The sequence below is a fragment of the Trachinotus anak genome, unplaced genomic scaffold (assembly GCF_046630095.1).
Source record: "Trachinotus anak isolate AG129_WGS33_773 ecotype Australia unplaced genomic scaffold, CSIRO_AGI_Tana_v1 ptg000003l, whole genome shotgun sequence".
Taxonomy (NCBI): domain Eukaryota; kingdom Metazoa; phylum Chordata; class Actinopteri; order Carangiformes; family Carangidae; genus Trachinotus; species Trachinotus anak.
Genome location: NW_027273854.1, coordinates 15,700,156 through 15,722,438, shown reverse-complemented (window position 1 = coordinate 15,722,438; position 22,283 = coordinate 15,700,156). Strand labels below are relative to the sequence as shown.

The window sequence follows — 22,283 nt, the reverse complement described above, 5'->3', positions numbered from 1 at the left end:
ACTACAAAAAGTAAACATACACAAACACAAATCTATTTTAAGTAGCCAATCTTGGAGAATCAAGTTTCCCACAGCAACTGGAGTCAGGTCATGCTTTTAAATGTGCTTCTATCCCACATTTAATTTGACTGTTGTAACGGCACTGCCACAGCACAACCACTAGGTGGCATTAGATTGCCAGCCAATGCCTATAGCAACCATATATGGCCTAAAGTAATGTCAACTTGAGTTGTTGGGCCTACCCGTTTTTTGAAACGTACTGGCTCTCTGTACCTGCTTGCCACGCCTAGAAACTGTACGACACCGGTGGATAAAAACTTATGTGCCTGCTCATAATCTGCCGCACTGAAGATGTCTAGTCTGAATGAGCTAAAACTGAGAGTGGGGGGTGAACAAACTTAAAAATGTCTGGATCGCTCTAGGCAACGATTTGTGAGTGTGCAGTGCAGACCTGCATGCCCATGCACGTTAAAAGCCATTTCCCCGGAAGTGTGTCTACAGATAAAGTTTTAAATTATTTACAAATACCATTTCCGGTTAGTTTTTCATGATTGAAGCGAAAAGATTTTCTTCTTTCTCCCTTTCGTGGAAGACTTCAGTTGTATGTTTTTATTTTACATTAGTGGATTGTTGATGGATTAACATAGAAGCTACATTAGAATTGTGCACTTGATCGGTAGTGAAGCTCGTTTTTACCACTTTATGAACTTTCGAGAAATTAAATCTATTAGCAGTGCCTGGGTAAGGTAAAGTAAGTAAGTCAAAGTAACTATAGACGGAAAATCAAAATACATGTAGTGGAGTATAACGTTTCTCTCTGAAGAAACATAAAATAGAAATACTGAAAAAAAAAAAAATACACAACTGTACTAAATTATAAAGGACCGTAATAATTCTCTTGAAAAAGGTTTGGACAGTGGTGGAGGGAGAACTAAATATCAATACCTCGGCGTATAAATATTCTGTTATAAGTCCCATTTTGTCTATTGATGTGTATCTCAGTTTTATGGTGTAGCTAGTCAAGATGAGGCTGATTTCAGGGTGGCTTGTGAATTTTCCTTAAATCGTTGCGTGTAGAGGCACGTAAAGACCTGCTTTTACTTTGAAGGCGGCGGACCGGATGTGGTGTCCTCTGTTAGCGGCCGTTGCCTGAGATTTCCCTCCGCCGCTTCACTTCACTCGCCCTCACCACCATTCACAGGACACTGTCACAGCTTACCAGCGCTATAACGGTAAGAGTTGTTGAAACATTGATTAAACTCTTTTAATAACTCACTTTAACCGAATAACAAACACCACTGACCTGCTATGATAAAGTTAAAACGCTTTTTAGCAATTGTTAAGGACATGTTGGCTAACTTCAAACCATGAGCGTCAGTTATGGAAAGAGCAACTTCCTGCAGTAAGGGTTGTGGCTTTTTTTTAAATGTAGATTTACAAGGTTGTTTACGCAGATTTACGGTCTGAAATTACTTCAATTTATTACTGAGTCATAAATTTATCCGGCGGCAATGAGAAGTTAAGAAGTAACCTTTAGTTGTTCATTTCCGGGTGTTGAGCCTGATCTGAGCTGACGGTGTTGGCCGTTAGGTAACGATAATGTCAGCCATTGCATTTGCTTGTTCTCAATAAGATGCATAATGAGTTGGTGCACTGACTACTGGATCATACGTTTAATCGTCTGAGTACTTTAGTCTCCTGTAAATGTGAGTTTGTCGGACCCGACTGTCATGTGCTATAAGAGGAACATTTTCTGTCACTTCCTGGAACTCATCTCTCTCTTAATTTGAACTGGCCCGGAGGGCTCACACCTAAAATGTGGGCCTCCATGTTGGCTTTTTTAATCAAAGTCAAGTGCACAGACATCACATCTGCTGAGATCAAAAGCGCTCAAAGTGACACTCACTTTTGTTTGATAGTTAAGCCGTGTGCTTGGCTGAATGGCTGATAAGTGATTTCTCAAAGAGATCAACCAAACTGTGAATCTTCTCTTTTCTTCCCGTGTCTGACAAATGATCTGCAGGAATCTTTTTCCCACCTTGTAAGAGTTTGGGAACTTTTCAGATAATATATTTATATCACAGCCTTCTCATTTTCTTCATCTCAACCCAAGAATCTGCAGCCTTGCAGATTCTGCAATCAGCTGCAAGCAGAATTTGCAGTTTCTATTTCTCTGGTTTAGACTTAAGCAGGTCGAGTTAACCGCTAAAAGATCAGCATGCCACATTTTCACTGTAGGCATTTTCCTGACATCAGTGTAATAAGCCTTGCACATGTTCAAGCAGCTCACAGTGAAAAGTACAAGGGTCAAAACCACAGGTCTCAACCGTAAAATGTTGCACAAATTAGATTGCTTTTGAATGCATCCTGATTATGGTGCTGTACCAACAAGTTTATTCTAAATTGTTTATGTAAATCTTAACAAATTCATGTCATAAAAAAATATATTTTGTGAGTCAACCCTTTTCATCTGTGCATGATAATTTTGAATATCATTTCCAAGGCCTGCTGTGACAAATTGTGTCAGCGAGTGGCCTCTTCTGTTTTAGGTCAGTCTCACAGGGGAATATGTGCAGGTTTCCCCCCACCCCTCTCACATTATCTGGTCCACCTCAGCCAGAACATGGCTTTCCTCAGCCTCAATGACGGCCTTTTCGGAGCACTTCCTCACAGAAATAATAAGCATCAGTGGCTGGAAATTTCTTTGAAGATAGTGAATATTTTATTTCACATTTTTTACTCCTGAATTTTGCTTTTTAAACTGTAATTTGGTTGAATGCTCATGTAACATGTTCATACCATCTGTTGTATTTAATCAGATTGTTGCTATTCTTTAAGAAAACCATTAAACAGCTGCAATCCTGCATTGTGTGGAGTCTGTACCCTCTACCAAGGCTGTTGCCCAGGGAGGCAGACTGAATCTGGGCATGTTGGTGAAAGAGCTGAGTAGTGCAGGGGAATAAGCCCTGACCTTTCAGCTGGCACCTTGGCTATCCCATTCACTCGTGGCTTCCTGCTGCTGTACGCAGGGATTTCTCACCGGCTATTTTTAAAGCTTCCTATTTGTTCTGGTCCTTCCTGGGATAGAGGCGTATTTTGTTTCTGTTTCTGTCAGAGCCTCTTTGTTGCTCATTTTCTTTGTGGATCAGATTAGTTCTCTGTAGTGATAAAACATTTTCTGTGATAGACATCCTGCAGAAGTTATCTTGGTTGATAAAAGCTTCCAATATCTTTTCAGCTGCTCAGTTAGTAGTTAGTAGAAGCGCATAACAACCTTTCTGGCATGTTCCTTCTCTAATTTTAATCTCATTGCATTTTTCTTTTTTTCTCTCACCCTCTTCTGTATTTCTGTTGAGGTTGGGTTCATCTGCATTGCATCAGCTCTGCTAAGAGCTCTTGGTGCAACACTTCCCCAAAGCTTTAGTTTAGTATGTGTTGCACTACGTCTTCAACTTGGTGGGACCCAGCATGATTTTATCTACTGACATAACATCTAGCCAGTGGTAGGGTCATTTGATGTCATTATGGTGTCTTTAAATACTGATTAGATTGGGTGAGCCTCACAGGTAGAACATTAAGAAGATGAGTTGTGCCACAGCTCTGCAGCATGTGGTTTAGTGCTCTGAAGGATATGAATCATCAAGCTCTTGCCCAAAAAAGGAAGTTTGCAGTAATTTCTTGACAGACAAAAAGACCCGGTTGCAGCCTGACATGCAACATATCCTTGCTTAAAGTAAAAAGCTTGTGCTACTGTTCAGTCACTAAGTCTAAGGGCTTAGCAGTATTCAGATAAACAGTCATACATTTTATGGTTTCATGTTTTTGAAAAAAAAAAAAAAAAAAAATCACAGTTCTTGCCTGTCACTTTTGTACCACTCAGGTGACTGAGAGGAACCAAAATCAACACTTAAGAGGAAAGTGGAATAAATAAATTAAATGGCTGCTAGTGCTGTTCTGTACATAAAAGTTTGATGAACCTGGATTATCAGCTGCTATGCATCAAATTCTCTTCACTTGCATGGATGCAGAATGTATAACTTAAGTTCAGAAATCCAGTCAGTTCAAAATACAATGGTGTACAAAGATACTTGTTGATGCATTTGCTGCGTTGACACATTGCTGAAGGATGTACTACAATTTCAAGAGCTTCAGTTGCGTTTTATTTATTTAGAAAAGCCAAAATTGTTGATATGAATTCATGATTATTTGCAGAGGAATTATGAGTGCTGCACCTACAATTGATGAGCTCTTATTAGAGCCACACGAGAAGAATAGAGAGAGGTGTAGGGATATAGGGTGGCTAAAAGGGTCAAATCCAAAGGTCTCTGGTAGGCTGGGTGTTGCATAAAGAAGACTACAAACAGAGACCAGAGATCAAAGCAGTTACATCTTCAATAGGGAGGTGAAGCCAAGAGCTAAATGTCACTTCACAGAGGTTGCCAATTCTCACTTTCAGTGAAGCAACATTTATGTCCTGTTGTTGTCTCTGCGGTAAATGTGTTGTTTGTTCCTACTAACAGTAATCCAGGGTATAAATCATCAGCTGTAACTTTTCTACTTCTCAATTCATCAGTAAAGGTGGCTCTACTGTGCAAGACTGCAGCAGCTGTGGTCAAACTACAAAGCTTCAGATAGATTTCATGTTTTTCTTATGTTGTATGTTATGGCTGTTGCGTTATCATGGGAAAACGTGGATAATTTACATGTTTCTATGATACCAGTGTCCACAGTTTGTGTGATACGATACAATTATTAATCCCTTGGTAAGAAAGGATGCTGTATAATTTGTTTAGAACAGCTCAGCCATTTGTTGCTCTTGCGTTACCCTTCTCCATGTTGTTGCGGCTGCTCCTCATGCAGTCCTCCCAGTGAACCGCCTGACCTGTAGCATCTGCTGTATGATCAATGGCACCAGACAGAGCCCATTAGATTACATCAACTGGCAGTCATACATGAAGATGTAGGTCTACCGTTTTGTAATCTTCAGCTTTACTTAAACTCTGGTTTGGCAATATTGACAAAATAAAAATGTGCCCTATTTTTACTTTACTTTTGTATTTAATGTGAAATTGTGATTTTGGAAATGCTGGTTAAAACTTTTAGAAGATATTTAGAAAACTAAAAATTTTTAGAACAAATTAAAGAAGTAGCAATTCATTGTTTTATTGTAGTTTTTTTCCAGATTAAACTTGACAAAAGAAATTATTAGTTGACTACAACTAATCGGATTTGTTTGACTAATGAATTACCGTAGTTGATTTAATGAAAAGATTGTGTGAAATTGTGTCACATTATCAGATTAGTATTGATGTATCACCCAGTCGTACACTGACGCAGATAGATGGCCTCATCAAAAAAGCAACTGTCCTTAAAGGACAGTCATGCCACACACACACACTCACACACACACACACACACACACACACCTCCACTCCACTTCATAAAGCTTGTATCATCCCACTTGGATTCCCTGGTCCTCTCTGAGCTTGCAGACCAATTATTTTCAGTAACTTCTCAGTGACACTAATGACTTCTGTCACGACAATCCTGTTGATGTGTCACCAGTGACACCTCCAAACACTTTCCTCTCCTGTCACTGAAGGCCTCATTAGCAGTAATCCCACTTTCTATAATCTTACCGCTGAGTTTTGTTGCTAAGGAACAGGCCTAATCTAAAGCTTTAGCTGCTCCCAAGCCTGGTGTGTTTGTAAAACTGCACTGCTTAGTCCAGTCAGGCAAACAGATTATGAGTGCTGCATGCAGGACTGTGCAGGTTGGGACACTGAGGTGGTGAGGTTTAACAGCACATCCAGTGTTTGTATGATCCCATGACCTCTGTGTTGTCTCCTAGCTGGCACTGGGACTGAACAATGACAGGGCCTTTTCCTGTCAGTTTAGTATGTAGCCAGTTATCCAGAGCCCACATTGTTTGAGTAGAGTTAGCCAGAAGGAATGTGTATCATTATTAGGGTGGTGATGACAATATTGTTGAAACTAATCCATTTTATTGAGCGCGTGAACCTTTTTAATTTGCTGAATCAACAATTTCATACGTGGTTAAGATGGCTGGCTCTGAGTGATGTGGCTATATGCAGACATTGCATAACACACTTCTAAACAGTTTAAATGCGGAAAATGCGATGTTGCTGCAGTGAAAGACTACAGGGAAGAGGCACGGTCTTATGCACACTAAGCAACTATATATTAACCCTGTGAAAAGGACAGTCACTCTTAGAAGTTCCAGTCCAAATCATCTCCTGAAATCCACTGTAGTTTTACAAATTGGGTGTATTTTTCTGCATATATTTTGTTAGATATTTATCTGTTTCCTATTCTCTCTTTAATAACTTTTGAAGGATTTTAGAATTAAGCATATCACAAAGCGCACTTTCCCAACACCCTGTGCTTGGAGAAGAGTCGACCCAGAACAGGCCTTGATGATGGGAAGAAGCCAAAAATGGTTTAGGAATAAAAGCATGATATGGGGAAGATTTGTCCAAGGAGTTAAGTTCTGATGAACTTGAATTGAATAGAAGTTCACACAAGTCTCAACGTCAGTGTGTATTGTCAAAGTTAGGAAAAATTAACAATATCTGGTTGGGCTGCAACAAACAATGATTTTAATTGTCAGTTATTCTGCACATAATTTTCTTGGTTAATCACTAAATTATTTGATCTATAAAATTCTTATTGCACTTTCCCAGAGCCCAAGATGATGTCATCCAGTGTCTTTTTATTCCCCAGGCAACAGCCCACATAAACTACTACTAAACTAAGAAAACGAGCAAATATTCACATATGAGAAGCTGGAACCAGAGACATTTTGTCTTGAAAAGTGACAAACAGGTGATCGATTATCAAAAAAGTTGACAATTAAATTTCTGTTGATCAACTAATCAGACATGGACATTTGGCTCTCTGAAATCAAAAGCTATATCATAAAAGGAAACGTGAATCTGACCCAAGATTTATTGCCAGATTTGGCAGTTTTTGGTACTCTAATCAGCAGACATATTTAAGTGAAATGTTTTGAGGTGAGATACCCTGCCTGTGGCCCTTAAAGTCCTTTATATACTTTAAATGTGGTGGAATCCTACTAAATGCACCCTTGTGTCTTCAGAGACTGTATTGTACCTAAGCTGCAGCGAAGAGACACATCTGTCTTATTTGACGCAGCAACTTCCTCCTCTGTGACAGTGTGGTACGCTGCAGTCACGGTGCAGCTCACAGCGGTCGAGGGCTCGAACAACAAGAAGCGAGTAGAGGAAGCGAGAAAAACAACCTGTTCCGTGTTACTTGTAGAATGATATGACTGTGTTATCTGGTGGCGTTTTCCTGTCTCTTTCTCTCTCTCTGCAACAAGGAGCCTCTCACTCATTCTCTCCGACCAGAAACACTCACACACAGCTGACCAGCCAAAGCAAAACTAGTGGCAGAAAAGGAATTTGTGCTTTTATGGGAACACAGAGGCCCCATTTTAAAAAAAAAAAAAAAAAAAAAAAAAATGTTGCTGCATTTTCAGTTCCTGCTTGGCCAATACCCAACTGTATATGGTGGACACAATAGAGCAGAGAGGAGGGTTTGACAGAGAGGCAGAGCGACAAACCCGTTCCTTTGTTGTTTCTGTTTGCAGTAGTGTGATTTATTGTGGTTCCTCAGACTGTAAACAGTGTATGTGGTGTTAGCTGAGAGTATCCACCTGGCTTGAGCAGATGAAATCTTCTTTATATAGTGTCATCAGTTTTGATTGTTTGTCATCTGGTGGTATTCTTGTGTGTTTGCATTTGTCTGATTTGTTTAATGACCTTTAACTCACACGTTAACACTGATTTGCAACAGTAAAATAAGCTAGTAATAGAAAAGGATTATTTATGGCATCTTTAGAACAAGTTTGGTTTAAGTGGGGTTTAATGGAGAAGCGGTTTGTGTTATCATCTTCCTCTTTCACTGTAGTTCATTTTTCTGTGCACAGATTTGATTGCATCATCAAGATTCACACTTTTGCATAAATAGGATTACATGAATAAGAATACACACTAAAATTATTTTCATATTGCTAACTCCTCTTCTTTTGACAGCGTAGCTTCATGCTTGGTTGAATACACTCAAATGCAGGAAGTAGAGTGCTTTCAACATGCAAATGTCAAAAGCATTTTGGATGAGAGGTTTGAGGGCCTAGCCGCCTATTGACTAATAGAAGTGTTTTGTCACTGGCACAAAATTCAAACACATTTTTTGTTTGTATCAAAAGAATGCATCAAAACTATTAACGCTGTATCAACAAGCACATACTTTGTATTTTGGTTAACTTGCTTGCTATGAAGTCAGCTCCAACACCATTAGACTGATTTGTGTTGTCAGTTCTCCAAGAACTGAATACAAAGCATGGCCAGAACAGACCGCACAGAATGAGTGTTATGAGCATATCATCATCCAGCTGCCTCTTGGCTTTTGCAGGTGTTGATCAGCTTTGCACAGACTTCGTCCAGCATATGTGCACCAGATGTTATCAGATAACTCTATTTTCCACAGCATTTTTTAAGCAACAGTTGCTTTGTGTAGCTTACGTCTAAGCGCTTTTTGTTCTCACAAAATGAAGATGATCTCGTAATGTGCTGCTTCCTGCTCAGAATCAGCGTCTTCACTTCTAATGAGTGGTGACTGGTATGACAGTGCAGCTGGGTGTAAATAGCCATATCAGCACAGCTCTTCTTCAGCTGCCTCAGTGTGGTAGAGGAGAGACAAGTGAAGGCTGGAGCTCAGATAAACATCAGCTTTTAGACCACCGGCCTCTGTTGTATGTCACTGCTCCGGCCTCAGAGAAACTGGCTCCACAGCCAAGTGGACTGTGAGGGCCTGTGCGTCATGTCTCTTGGCTCTCATCTCGCTAGTGTGTACATTTGTGTGCTCACGTGTACGGATATGTGTAAGCATACACTAGAACAAAAACTCAACAAAATGGCCTCATCTCTTCACAAAAGTAATGAAACAGTTACCCATTATAATCCACACCGTGCTTATTGTGAACAATTTTGTTTCATTAAAAACTCAAGATGCTGTCAACTGTTTCAAATTTTTGCAGAACAAGTGCCATTGTGTTGTAGAGAAAATATCAGAGCAAAACTACCTGCAAAGTAAAGTGAAAAATACATTTTCCAATGTCTACATGAATGGCTGCTCCAAATCAAAGTTAAGTTGAGTTAAGTTGAGGTTTTCCTGGGGATAAGTAATCTGTAATAATTATCCAGCAGCCCCATGTCTAATAACCAAACTCTGCCTCGCTCCACATGTCATTCAGATTTCATTAGAGCAAAAAGTATAAAAGGAAGTGGTGTGTTGTATGGACCAGTGACATTGACCAGTGACCAATGACCAGTCTTCATTACTTAAGTCTCTTGTCCTCTAACCAGTCCTCTCTGTTGTCACTTTCCTGCAGTGGTTAGCACCATGGCAGAAGAGGAACCTACACCAGAGCAGCTGGCAGCGTTGGCAGCAGCCAATGAAGAGTCAGACAGTGCAGTCAACTACAAACCTCCTGCCCAGAAAAGCTTACAGGAGATCCAGGAGCTGGACAAAGATGATGAGAGTCTGCGCAAGTACAAGGAGGCACTGCTGGGTAGCACTGCTGTGGTTGCAGGTTAGTGGTTGCAGTTAAATAACTCCCACAATCTTCTAGAACAAATGCAACTAGTAACTAACCACACTCATAGATAAGCAAACATTTTGGTTTCATTCACCTCTACAGCCATTTGCTTCAAAAACCACTGCAGTCTAACAGTAAATCTCCACTTATCTCCACTGTCCATAACATTCTTTTCAAATGGAGGTAAAGTTGCTGCTCTGTGTGTTTGTCCTACTAATAGTGCAGGGAATCAAGTTATTTGTTGTGACAACAATATGCACATATGAGTATTGAAAACTGTTAAAGTTCAATAAGAATGTTAACGTGACATGACTGGACAGATTCATGCTCTTCCCAACTTGTATTATACTGTCATACTGTCATTTTATTTTGAGAAAGCGCTTTTGCTTTAATTAACTGATGCATTTTTGTAGTATGGCCTTTGTAAAAAAAAAAATTAATGATATTCAGCAAAGGGGCATATTTAAAAAAGTGCACTTTGATATCTCATGTAGTATATTAGTTCTGATATAAATAGTTTTCAATAAAAACCTATTTACCAGCTACATTTGGAAGTCCAGGTCTTTTCAAAAGTTTAAATGACTGAACCAAACGGATATGAAAAGTGAAAATATGATGAGTAAAACTGATCATTTTCAGATCATGAAAGGTCTGGAAACTGCTAGAATATTGATGACAAACATATTCTCTTATTGTTTTTCACTCATAAAATACATTATTTATAAGATTATTTGACTTTTACCGTTTACTGAAATATTTAGAGAAAAAAAATTAAATTTGAATAGTTAAACATAGAAGAAGATCCTGACACCACTATGTAACCATCTCAGAGCTGGGAAACAGGTCTGGCCACTACCTGGATTTTATCAGAGCTGTGCAACTAATAACTATATTGGTCCACAAATTTCTCACACAGATCTGTGGACAGTATTGTCAGCAATTAGATGGTTTCAAAGTTACAAATGTAACACTCTTATTGACATAGTGTACAGTAGAGGAAAAGGACAGTCGAGTCATCTTAGATAGTTTGAAAGTTAGTTTGAAATTCTTTAATTCAGACAGAGGCAGAGTATAGGCCCTTTGTTAAGAGTATTTTGTTAGAATTTAAACTTAAAACTAAAACTATAAAGTGTATTGTAATCACATACAGAGCAACATCAAATTGTTTAAAAATTGAAGTAGTGAGGTTTGTGACTGACAGTTTGTGTGATAAAAGCATGGCTGCCGAGATACTTACCTTCTTATGAAATTGGATTATTTATCTTTAACATTTCTTTAAGTTGCTACAAATTGATGGTGGTCATAATTATGGTCATAATTTTAAATTCTGTGACCTTTCTCTCTGTCTTAGATCCCAGCGCCCCCAATGTCCAGGTGACACGAATGACTCTGGTATGTGAGGCGGCGCCAGGGCCTCTGGTCCTTGATCTACAAGGTGAGTGGAGCAGAAAGGGCAGTTTGGTATGTGGTGAGGCTGAACAGCAGATTTTAGAGTGAAAACAGATCACTTGTAGTTGACATCTGAACGATTTTTCACTTGAATGCACATTAAATGAGCACCCACATTTAGGCAGCTGTCTTTCCTTACAGCAGACACACTGGAAGAACTGGCTCATAGCAACATTAATTATGAACACTAATCACTCCTCTTCTTGTGTGCAAACATAGACCTAATGTCCTGCTGGATCATTAATCTGCTAATTAGTAATGACATCATTCCTGTTTAAGTGGGTTAATGAGCAATTTCCTGACGGCACCCCTGCCCTCCCTCGATGTTCACACTGAACTGCAACAGAGCAGGAGAGCTGGGCTCGCTTGCAGCCCTGTGCCACCTGGTGGTCAGTGTCACTGACTTTTCTTTCCCTGCTGCATTGCTTTTCTCTGCCAGGAGACCTGGACGGCTTCAGGAAGAACCCGTTTGTGCTGAAAGAGGGAGTTGAATACAGAATAAAGATCAACTTCAAGGTGAGAGGGTCTGGTCTTCGTCTCTGTTTGTTTTCTCAGACTGTTGGAGGCATGGAGATGTTACTGCAGCTGCAGTGAGCTATATTTGTCATGGGAATGTGCTTAACAAGATGATGTGTGTTGCTTTTTGCAGGTCAACAAGGAGATTGTGTCAGGCCTGAAGTACATTCAACAATCATTCAGGAAAGGAGTAAAAGGTAAAGTTATCAAAATTATTTCATTTAGTCTTTACGACTCCTTAGGTAGATTTGACATAGAAACACCTCATTTCGTCTTTTTACTTAAAAAAAAAAAAAAAAAAAAAAAAAAAAGTTAAGGAAACACACTTATTTTCTTGCACAGGGGATATGTTTCCGACTATTCCTTTTAGCTAGGCTCAGTAACTTCCATAAGTTACAGCTGTTTGCCAGGCAACCAGCCAAGAAATAGTCCAGTATATAAACCCCCTGTGAAATAGTAAATTGTTGTTTTTATACTCCAGTGTTAGTGTCCAGTAGAGATTAGAGAAAAGGCGATTTAAATGATGGCTTTTGCTACCTTTGGAAAGAGCCAGGCTAGCTGTTTCCCCTTGTTTCCAATTTTTGTGCTAAGCTAAGCAGACTGCTAGCTCCAGCCACATAGATACTGTACATACAGATGGGTCCAAAAGCCGTTTGCTATAGTTATCAGTGAGCAGGTTGAGTTAATGTTTCCATACTGGACTACATTTTAGTAGATGTTTACATGCAGTACCTGACCTGTTTTTAAACATATGAGCTGGTGTTTCTGCTGTTTTAAGATCTGTACAAACGTACATGCTGTTTTGCTAAATCTGGAATTGAGGATGTGCATGATGTGTCTCCAAGAAACTTCTTACAGCCCCCTTTTCCTCCCTCTCTAATATCTAGTTGACAAGTCAGATTACATGGTCGGCAGCTATGGGCCCAGACCAAATGAGGAATACGAGTTCCTCACTGCTCTGGAAGAGTCTCCCAAAGGGATGCTGGCCCGTGGCACCTACAACATCAAGTCCAAGTTCACTGATGACGACAAACACGATCATCTCTCCTGGGATTGGAGCCTCACTATCAAGAAAGACTGGAAAGACTGATTTCCCCCTCGCCATTTTCCCATCAATGTCTTCCTCTGCTTTGCCCCTCTTTCTTTCTCTTGCTGTCATTCCATTTTTCTGTCTGGATTCATCTCTGGATCATGTGTCGATTTAAGCTTTTGCTCTCTCCGTCCATTGACATCCCTTCCTCCTGCTCTCAGTTTTATTTCCCTTTTCTAAATTCCAGTCACTTCAGCATTCCTCCCATAGTAACGTTTCAGTTGTTTGCACCCAACCTTTCTGTTAAGTATTAAATCTTTAAAAATGGAGAAAGCAAACAATGTGCACAATCCAGATTTTGCGGTTATGGTTTGTTTATAAAAATTAAAAAAAAAATAAAAGTAAAAAAATATTATTTGTTAACTGCTGTTGGAAAATGAACTATGTGAATCCTTTTGCCGCTTGCTGCTTTCTTTTCTTCTCCCTTTTCTTTTTCTCTATTTTTCAGATTGTTTTGTACGATTACCATGATCTGCCTTGGAAAGCATAGTACAGGAAGCAGTAGTGCTATAACGTACGTGGCCACTGTACGGTCATTGAGCAATCATTGCTGGACACAACTCTTGGACACAGTCTCCCCAAAGCCTTTGAGCAGATTATTTGTACCAGGCTCTTGGTAAATTATTTGGAATTTAGGCCATGCCTTTTTCAAATGGTTTAGCACCCTGCAAAGTCTGCTGAGAGAGAGGGGGAAACAAAATTACCTCTAACCCCCTGTGACGCTTTAGGTGTGGCTGTTCCTCTGATCAGGGTATTTTGGCAGTTATTTTAACAGCTATGTGGCCTTAACAGGAACCCCTAGTAAGACATTAAAAAAACCTAGTTGAGCCATTTGCCTTTTCAGATATTTGCCAGACCATCATGTGAGCCTCTTTTTAACAATACTTGTAATATATGAGCAGGGAATCAGGACTAAGGACTTTTTAACGCCTTTATTTCAGGTTTCAAGATTCGTAAAAGCCATTACATATAGATGTCAATCATGTTAGCTCTATTTACAAATTTTCATCATTTATAAACTGTCCTCATTTCAGTACTTGTCATTTTCTAAATATCAGTCAGATTAATTTTTTAGGTCATTTACAACAACTCTAAATAAGAGCCCAGGTCGTATTAATGGCTTTGTATTTCACCCAGTCTCCTTTCTAGTACCTGAGGCATAATGCCAGTGTGTCTGAGGTGTTACCTTAGCTCCTTCCCGAATCGATCACAGGGACTGTTAAACCGCTCACCTTGTATTTCTCAAGTTCAGCATTACCAATGTCCACTATGCCTCCAGTCTCTTACAACCACATGCTGCTCCTGCTGACCTGGCAGCACTCTGTGCTCAACATCAGTGAGGTGAAACGTTGTCTGTAATTGACTTCTGAACCCATATAGAGATATCAGTCCCCAGCCAGACACCATTGGTTAACACTCCATGCTGTATAAAAGTGTTTTTTTTGTACACTCTGTAAGTATGTGAATGGTGTCTGTTTTTGCAGCTTCATTCAGCTCTGGTGTATCATGGACTGATGTTTTTCTCTGTGGGTTGGGTTTGATTCTGTGTGCTACCTGTATTACCTACAGTTTACTGATATCCTGTGTTCACATTAAAGTGTTCGGACTGGGCCTCCGTGTATCCTGTTTTATTCAGATATGTTATAACCAAGGTAGGTTTTGAATTGTTGCCTCCCTGAGCACTTGACAACAAAAATAACATGGTTGATACATTTCTTACTTTAATTAACAGAAAACATTTTAAATGGACAACTACAAGGATGACTGACAATGCAATACCACAGTGATTATGTTTATGAACTGATTATGTTGTTGTTTATGAAATGATCAAACAAATCCCTGAAACAAAAGATGCAGAAAATGTATCCCCTGTAGTTTGTAATGCATGCTGTAAAAACACTACAGAGGTGTCGCCACCCATCCAGGTGTCAACTCCTTTATAATAAACCATGTAAGCAAACAGAAATCCACCTAACACTTATGCACAGTACACTTTGGCAGCTGTCTGGAAGGATTTGTACCATCCAACCAACTCAAAATACACACAGTTTAAATATTACTCCTGCATCTTTAAGCACCTCAAGCTGGTCGAAAGCTTGTGTGATTTATTTTTACCTACTCTTAAAGACCTAGCACTTAGTGTTTATTAGATAGATACATGCTTCAAATGTTGTAAGTAGTTTCAAAGCCAATGGCAGTTTTTTTTTTCTCTTTTTTTTTTTTTACATGAATTATTTTTGCTCAATTATTTTCTATACCTGAAAAATAAATGGCAATTGTTAAGATCATTTCTGCATCAGTACATCTCAAATACTCCTAGTGTGTGATACTACATCACATACTAATTTGTCCTTAGACAAAAGACCTTCTGTTCTGATTATTTGTCAGTTACGGTCGCTCAGAAAAGGCATTTCATCCACATCGACGACGATCTTTCAAACATGTAGTGAATTATAACATTTGGCAGCTTCAACTTAATCAGCCTAGCTTCCCTCCTAGAGATCATTCATCATCCTACCATGTGACTACAGCCATCCACCCCAGAGTCATGGGCGGGCAAATGTTAAACAAGAATCCCTCAAAACATTGAGGTAAATTAAGATAAATACGTCCCGTGTAATTGCTGTCTTCAGTGCATGTGGTATCATTGGCTGTTATATTGGGCTCCAGCTCATTTGTTAGACTTTCTGCTCTTGGTGGAGTTCATGTCACTCTTGGTCTTCTGCAAGCGGGAGAAGATCTCTTTGAACAGCGCCTTGTACTCTGGCGTGTTCTGGCTGAGCCGTTTGTCCACCTGCTCCACCTGCCTGCTGATCCCCTCCAGGGCCTCCGGGGTGGAGGGAGTTTGAGGGGGTGTGGGAGGCGTGGCAGCAGCCCCCGATGTTGAAGTCTCTGCAGAGACCATGCTGTACTCCTTCATGGAGGGGTCCCTGGAGACGGGCCGCGAGGTCTGCACCCCAGCGTGGCACAGGCTCTCCTCATGGCGCCGGCACTTCCCCAGCAACTCCTCATACTTCTCCAGCAGGGCGTGATACTGCTCATCCACCTCCCTCAAGATGGACATGCCCCGCTTGCGCACGCCATTGGCATGCAGGGCATAACTGCCCTGACGTCTCCCTGAGGCATCACGAGCTGAGATCGCATTTAGAGCTGTATCACTGCAGCTTTTCCTCACTGGGACTCCCTGCTGCCCTGTGCCCCCTGGCTCTCCAGCAACTCCTTCTCCTCCCTCCTCCAGCCCTGTGCACACCTCTGGGGTGTCTGTCTCAGGGCCGTGGTTGAGCAGCGTCTCTAGACCGTCTTCCATGCCCCCAATCAGACATATCCTGGACTTCCTCAGCTGCTGCATCTCCTGGAGCTCAGCCTCAAGCTCCTGCACCCGCAGCTGGCAGCCCTCTGCTCCTAGGAGACGCTGCTCCAGACGCTCAAACTCGTGCAGCACAGCAGCACACTCCCGCTCAGCACTCTCCCTCTTGGACCGCTCTGTGGCCATGGCCGCCCGAAGGGAAGAGACAATGTCCCTAAGGCGCCCATTCTCTTCATCCACCGGCCGTCTCTCAGCCAGGTCCACACTGCCTGGGTTGGCCAACAGGAAACCATCCTCGTACCTGACAAAATAAATGTATTTATTTACAATATTTACAAGCATAATAAAATCAATAGTAAGTATAAAGGCAGAGAGCAGTAACTACAGAAACAGTGAGGTTGAGGAAAGGGTTTGAAGTTTAAAGGCTCTTTGGTCAAACCCTGCGACAGATATATAGATTTGAAGTTTTTTATGTTTATTATTAATCACTGTCACAGACCTTATCTAAAAGGTCTGTGACTCCGAGAGCAGACACCTCCACAAAGGCCAAGGTCAAACAACATAAACCAGACTTTAGAAGAAAAAATTAAAATTCACAGTAAATGATCTGGATCTGCCCCAAAATGTAATGGGTTCATCCCTGCACCATGCCCCCTTAGCTCATGCTTAATTTATTCATTCATGCATCAGTTACTAAAATGTTGGAGCTGGAGACAGAGAAAAGTGGGTATATTAGTTTTAGCTGTCTAGCAGCTAGCCTCATCTGGCTGGAGCACGGTCACTGCAGTGCTTATGAATTTCCAGTGATGTTTTTGCCACTTTCTTCCTGGGAATTAAGCATTTGATGATATAATCATTTCTATTGTAAGGTGAGAAGTCAGATTTAGGTCTGTACTGTAGCTACTGTGTTTTTTGTAGGGCACTGCAGTCTAATAATTAGTGGAGAATTACTTAAGTCAACCCAGCAATAATCAGTTCATGTACGCAGCTACATAATAATCTATGTGAACAAGACTAAACCACAACAAAACCTGACTGCGGAGCGTGGATGTGTCATTGCAGTGACAAAGTGTCTTTTTGTGAATGGATACTGCCTATTAAGAAAATAAACTCCAAACAGTCACCGTGGTGCAGTGCAGAGCTCTTTGAGGCAGGGGAAGGAGTGGACAGTCTTGCGACGTTCCTTCTTCTCTCTGCGGACTCTCAGCTCCTCCAGAGTTCGCAGCTCCTCCACCCGAGCTGTCAGACTGTCAACCTGAGCCTGCAAAGTCTCCATAGTGCCCGTCAACCTGTGCACAAACACACACACACACACACACACACACACACACACACACACACACACACACACACACACACACGTTTGTTCGTGTGCTTGTTATGTCACACCATTCTCCTAAATGGGCAATGAGTCACTGTGACTAAACAGAAAATGTGAAGGAGCACATTTAGAAAGAACAAAGGCAGCCACTGAAAACTATTTTTAGCCTTTAGTCCAGTATTATGATCTGTAAGGAACTTAAATCCCTGATTATGATTATGAAATTGCTAAAGACAGCAAAAGTGGTACAAGTGCTTGTGGCTGCGGTGGTGGAGGGTGTGGCCTGTTACCGCACAGTTGTTGTAACATAAGCAAAAATGTAACAGGATGAAGAAATTACACCGCTTCGCTCATTGTTGGTTTATGCTTCTTTGGCTTCAAAACATCCCTGTGAAGATTTATGCGATGTGATGACAATAATCTCCTTGTTAAAAACATGCTTTTTCAGGGTGGAGGGCAGAGGACGACGAAGACGACAGTCTCAGTGTGGGTCACCTGTCTATTTTCTGCTGCGAGGCCTTGCTCTCCAGCACCAGTTTCTCGTTGGTGATCTCCAGCTCTCGGGCAGTCACATCCAGCTGTTCGTACACCTTTGCGTGCTGCTCGTTCATCTCCCTCAACATCTCCAACTGCTTGGAAAGGTACTGAAAGGGAAACAGGTTTACGATTAAGATGAGCTTTGATGAATTTGATTTTAATTACAATATATATCCACGTAATGAGTCAGCAGTGCCACCTGGACGTGTGGCAATGCATGAAATGCAGAATGCATGGAAACTAACATCTGTGAGCAGAGAGGCTGAAATAGCTGAACGTCTAACTGGTTTAACACAGCTATGGATGAAGGTTATAGCAAAAAATGAATGGGTGAACAGTCGAACCAGCTAAATGTGAAACATTCAGCTTCCATTCAAAACAGTAAAGGTGCAAATGCAAACTTGACACTGACGCTTCAATATACACTTTTATATCGATAATTGTTGAACAACAACCAGCATAAATCTGTTTAAATAAACTAGAGATCATGTGATAGGCAAGAACCACTGATCAGTGTTAATTTAATTAAATCTAGCTCTCGTTTCTCTGGGCATTGATGCAATTTTCAAAGGAACAGATAACAGACATTTGCACTTTCCTGCAACACAGAGTAGATTCATGCCAGTAACAGAATCGAAAGTGTTTTTGTTTCATGTGATTCCCTCAGAGTTGTGATGCTGTTGCTGAGCACACTCATCCTCAGCCAGGCTTCTGACTAATGAGGAGTCTTAAAGCTGTGATGAGGCGACAGATCCACTCATTTCACATATCATTTCACGTTCACAGAACAAACACTTCTGGTCCTCTCTTCTGTTTCTTTTTTTTTTTTTTTTTTTCTTTCCTCTTTCTTCCAAGTGCTCCAGATTTTCCGATAATTAGCTTGGTACTAAATCACCAAGAGCCAGTCGATGCCAGGTCGTTCTTATGTCGAATGTGCATGAAATCTGCTTGGATTGCACTGACGTGAACATCCACAAGGTGAGACCAACATACCTCTATCTCTTGCACTTGGTCCTCATTGTTGATGTACATCTGCTGAAGGGAGTCCTCCAGCTCCTTGTTGCGTTCCAGGAGAGTCTTGCCGAGCTCCGCTGCTAAGTGCAGGTCTGACAGAGGCCGAGAGAGGAGGACAGATCAGCAGCCGAGAACAGTGAGAGCGTGGGGGGACAGGAGCTCGCTGCACAGTGCTGAGTTCTTCATTTCACCAGAAAACATTTACACAAGTGCTTTTTGAGAGCTGCACTCAACCCCAGCTGCACTCACTGACAAACACTACTGGACATGAATGCAGTGTTTGATCACCGCAGTGTGTGGCGTGAGCAGTGACAGGAACACACACACACACACACACACACACACACACACACACACACACACACACACACACACACACACACACACACACACACACACACACACGTGTCATTGTAGGTGTAAAGCACCAGGGACCAGATATTTCCATTTCCATTTTACATGTATTAGATTAGATATTAGATATATTTTACTCTTGGTGCATGTCTTATGTATCCGTGTGTAAATTATTATGCACACCTGAGTGAAGCAGCAATCTCTCCATTTCATCTGATAAACTTAACAAGCTTCATCAGCTCACACTGTGCACGCCTGCATTGCTACGTTTGCCTACAGTGCTGCCGAGGGAGGCAGGGACAGGCTGTAATTTCCTGTTTCAACGATGCAGAACTGATAGCAGAAAACTGGCCTGAACCGTTGAGTGATAATGAGCTGACTGAGTGTGTGTGTGTGTGTGTGTGTGTGAGAGAGAGAGTCGAGAGAGCACAGAGAGCCTTCAGCCTCCGGGTCCAGTTCAGCCACAGCACTGTTTCTGTTCCTGAGGGCCGTCACGTGCCGAGTCTTAGTGAGGTAATTTCTGAATTATGCACACGAATGAGAAGCTATGTTGAGGAAATATCAATCACAGTAGACCTGTGAAGACAAAAAAAAAAAAAAAAGGCTGTCACATCTGTTCAAAGCCTTCTGATATGAGCTTAAAGACGGCCATGGCGTGTATCTGCTTCCTGCACATGCATCTCTGTGACGCTCTTTGATGTGCGAATCTCACGCTCAGCCACAGCCCCCTCAGACGAGGCTGCAACACAAACATGACATCACCGTGCCACACCATCTGCCCAGTTGCACTTCATACGTTCGCCAGATCATCATGAGCGCAGGGGTCACTAAATGGCAGAGCTGGGAGGACAGAAGTTGCATAACAGCAGCAGGATGACGTTTGTTTGGAGCGGTGAGCGCTGCCGGCAAATTCTGCCTCTGATCTGACCCCAAAGCCTGGAATCTTTGATCCCCACTTGTCTGGGTCTTCCTAATCAGATCATCCAGGGGCTTAATGACTTCAGGCTCATTGCTGAATAATGCTGAGATGAGATACAGATCGCAGGGCAACACACACACACACACACACACACACACACACTAATATCCACCTGCCTCTCTCTACTCTCTGACTATGTACGAAGCGATGATGAGACACAAAGCTGCTTTAGTTCTCTGGGTCAGCAGGTAATCAGGAGATGGGGTGATGCTGAGGCCGGCGCTACAGGAGGACACACACACATCTCATCTCTCCTCTGCACTCCCTCTGAGTGCATCCATTGAAGTCATTACTGAGAGGGCTGATCGCACACTGTTTCACATTTCGAGTCAGTAAAAAGGCCACAAACGCACAATACTTCTGATAGACCCTCTGCTTTTGCCTCACATGTTTATTTAAGGTTAAAGGCATGACAGCAGGTGCTATATTGTAAAAAAAAAAAAAAGAAGAAGAAGAAATAGTCACAAACCAATCACTATCCATCCTGCTATGGTCAAATTTTTCAGATGAGCATGTAAACACGAGGGCTGGGGCCTGTTCCACTGCCGTGGCTCTCACTGAGTCTCTTCTTTGTTCAAAAAACTTCCACATCTAAAAAAAAAATTTGGGAAATGTTTTGCATTTCCCCCCCCCCCAACAATGGCTGGCTTGTTTTGACCTTTGGTGGGCGTGCACACACCCTACATGCCACTACCTCCCCACAGATGATTTGTGTTTTCACATCTTTCTTTGTCCTCCAGCCAGGCCCACGAACTAAGCAGAGGGAATATAAAAGTGTTTGAGAGATTAAAAAAAGAAAGAAAGAACATCTAGGAGCAAAGGAAAGGGTTGCTGGGATGTAGATGTGGCCCCTGCGAGGAAGGAGATGAAGCAGAGGCAAGAGTCGCTCAGTCAGACAGCAGGGCTATTCTGGGAAACACCACTGACATGATCAAAATAAGTGGCAGGGGAGGAGAGCGCAGATGAAGGGCAGGCAGCTCCGGGCTCAGCGGATAGACAAGAGACAGGCAGAGATATGGGTTCAAATGTGTTTTACAAATGGATGCAACCTTCTCCTTTCTCTCCATCCACCCCCTCCCGCATGAATCCATTTACCCAAAATCCAATCCAGGGAAGCAGGGAGACTGTGGATGGGGGCGTTGTTACATCCTCACATCCACACACAAACCTGAGACAGGAGAAATGATGCCTCACCTTGCTCCAGGTCCCGCTGGTCGTACCACGGCTCCTCTTCCTCAGTGACAAACTCCTCCATCCTGCCCGCACGCAGCATCGGTGCTTGATGAACTTCTTCACCGGCGACGTGATCCGCTAATTCACCGACGGCTCGCCCGGAAGTGACAACAAACAACAGCGGCGCTGCCTCCCCAAGTGTGTAACCCTTTGAGACAAATGAGTTAAGGAGAAAATCCCGGCGGTGCACCTGCCTCTGGAGCCATCTGCAGATGTGAGAGAAACCGCACCCGAGCGGTCGGACCTGCAGCCGTGAAATAAAACAGCGGAGCGGGCGGCAGCTGCTGGAGGAGACCGCAGCGTTTCTCCCGGTCGCCCCACCGGTCGTGGATGTGCAGCGGGGCCTCGCAGACGCAGGCTGGCAGCCCGGCTCACCGCTGCTGCTGCTGCTGCTGCGTTCAAGCGCTGTCGGAGATGTGGCTACCTTAGGCTGCGGCTGCTGCTGCTACACCCCTGCCTTTAGCCTGTTGTTTTATCTCTGCTGCCTGAGACATCTGAACGCTGGTTTGACTCCTTTATCACTGATTGATGATGCTCACCGGCTTGAAGTCTCGCGTTTATTCATTTATTGTTTGTTTATTATTATTTATTTATTGTATTTGTCCTTCTCTGTAGTGCTGTGATCCTGCCTGACCCCAGGTGTGCTCTGTGGTAATTAAACATTTTAGTTTAGTAATATTAAACATAAAAGCGAAAAAAAAACTAGACTTCAGGATCCACTTTAACAGCCTTGTCATTTTAAGTTGATATTACTTTAGTGGTCCATATTCCTAAACAATGACATTTTCCAACAATTTAGTGCACTTTAGCACAAAACCTTTTGACCATTTGTTGTTTATT

At 42.0% G+C, this 22,283-nt stretch overlaps 2 protein-coding genes across 3 annotated transcripts; one reads left to right on the top strand and one right to left on the bottom strand.

The window, feature by feature from the left end:
* Positions 1-1,101: 1,101 nt before the first annotated feature.
* On the top strand, positions 1,102-14,309 carry arhgdia (Rho GDP dissociation inhibitor (GDI) alpha). The gene is made up of 6 exons (XM_071474102.1): positions 1,102-1,232; positions 9,437-9,637; positions 10,995-11,078; positions 11,532-11,608; positions 11,742-11,805; positions 12,496-14,309. Exons 2-6 carry the CDS (start codon positions 9,448-9,450, stop codon positions 12,696-12,698), a joined length of 618 nt encoding a protein of 205 aa, XP_071330203.1. The 5' UTR covers positions 1,102-1,232; positions 9,437-9,447; the 3' UTR covers positions 12,699-14,309.
* A 492-nt stretch (positions 14,310-14,801) lies between these two features.
* On the bottom strand, positions 14,802-21,966 carry cdr2l (cerebellar degeneration-related protein 2-like). 2 transcript variants are annotated; one of them, XM_071474097.1, is made up of 5 exons: positions 21,405-21,966; positions 18,857-18,969; positions 17,822-17,970; positions 17,130-17,294; positions 14,802-16,306 (listed from the first exon to the last, which is right to left on the bottom strand). In XM_071474097.1, the coding sequence occupies exons 1-5, from the start codon at positions 21,481-21,483 to the stop codon at positions 15,370-15,372; spliced, it is 1,443 nt and encodes a 480-aa protein (XP_071330198.1). In that variant the 5' UTR covers positions 21,484-21,966; the 3' UTR covers positions 14,802-15,369. The 2 variants fall into 2 exon arrangements, with proteins under 2 accessions (XP_071330198.1, XP_071330199.1); XM_071474098.1 differs by lacking the exon at positions 18,857-18,969 and having other exon boundaries at positions 15,235-16,306; positions 21,405-21,532.
* Between the last annotated feature and the right edge of the window lie 317 nt (positions 21,967-22,283).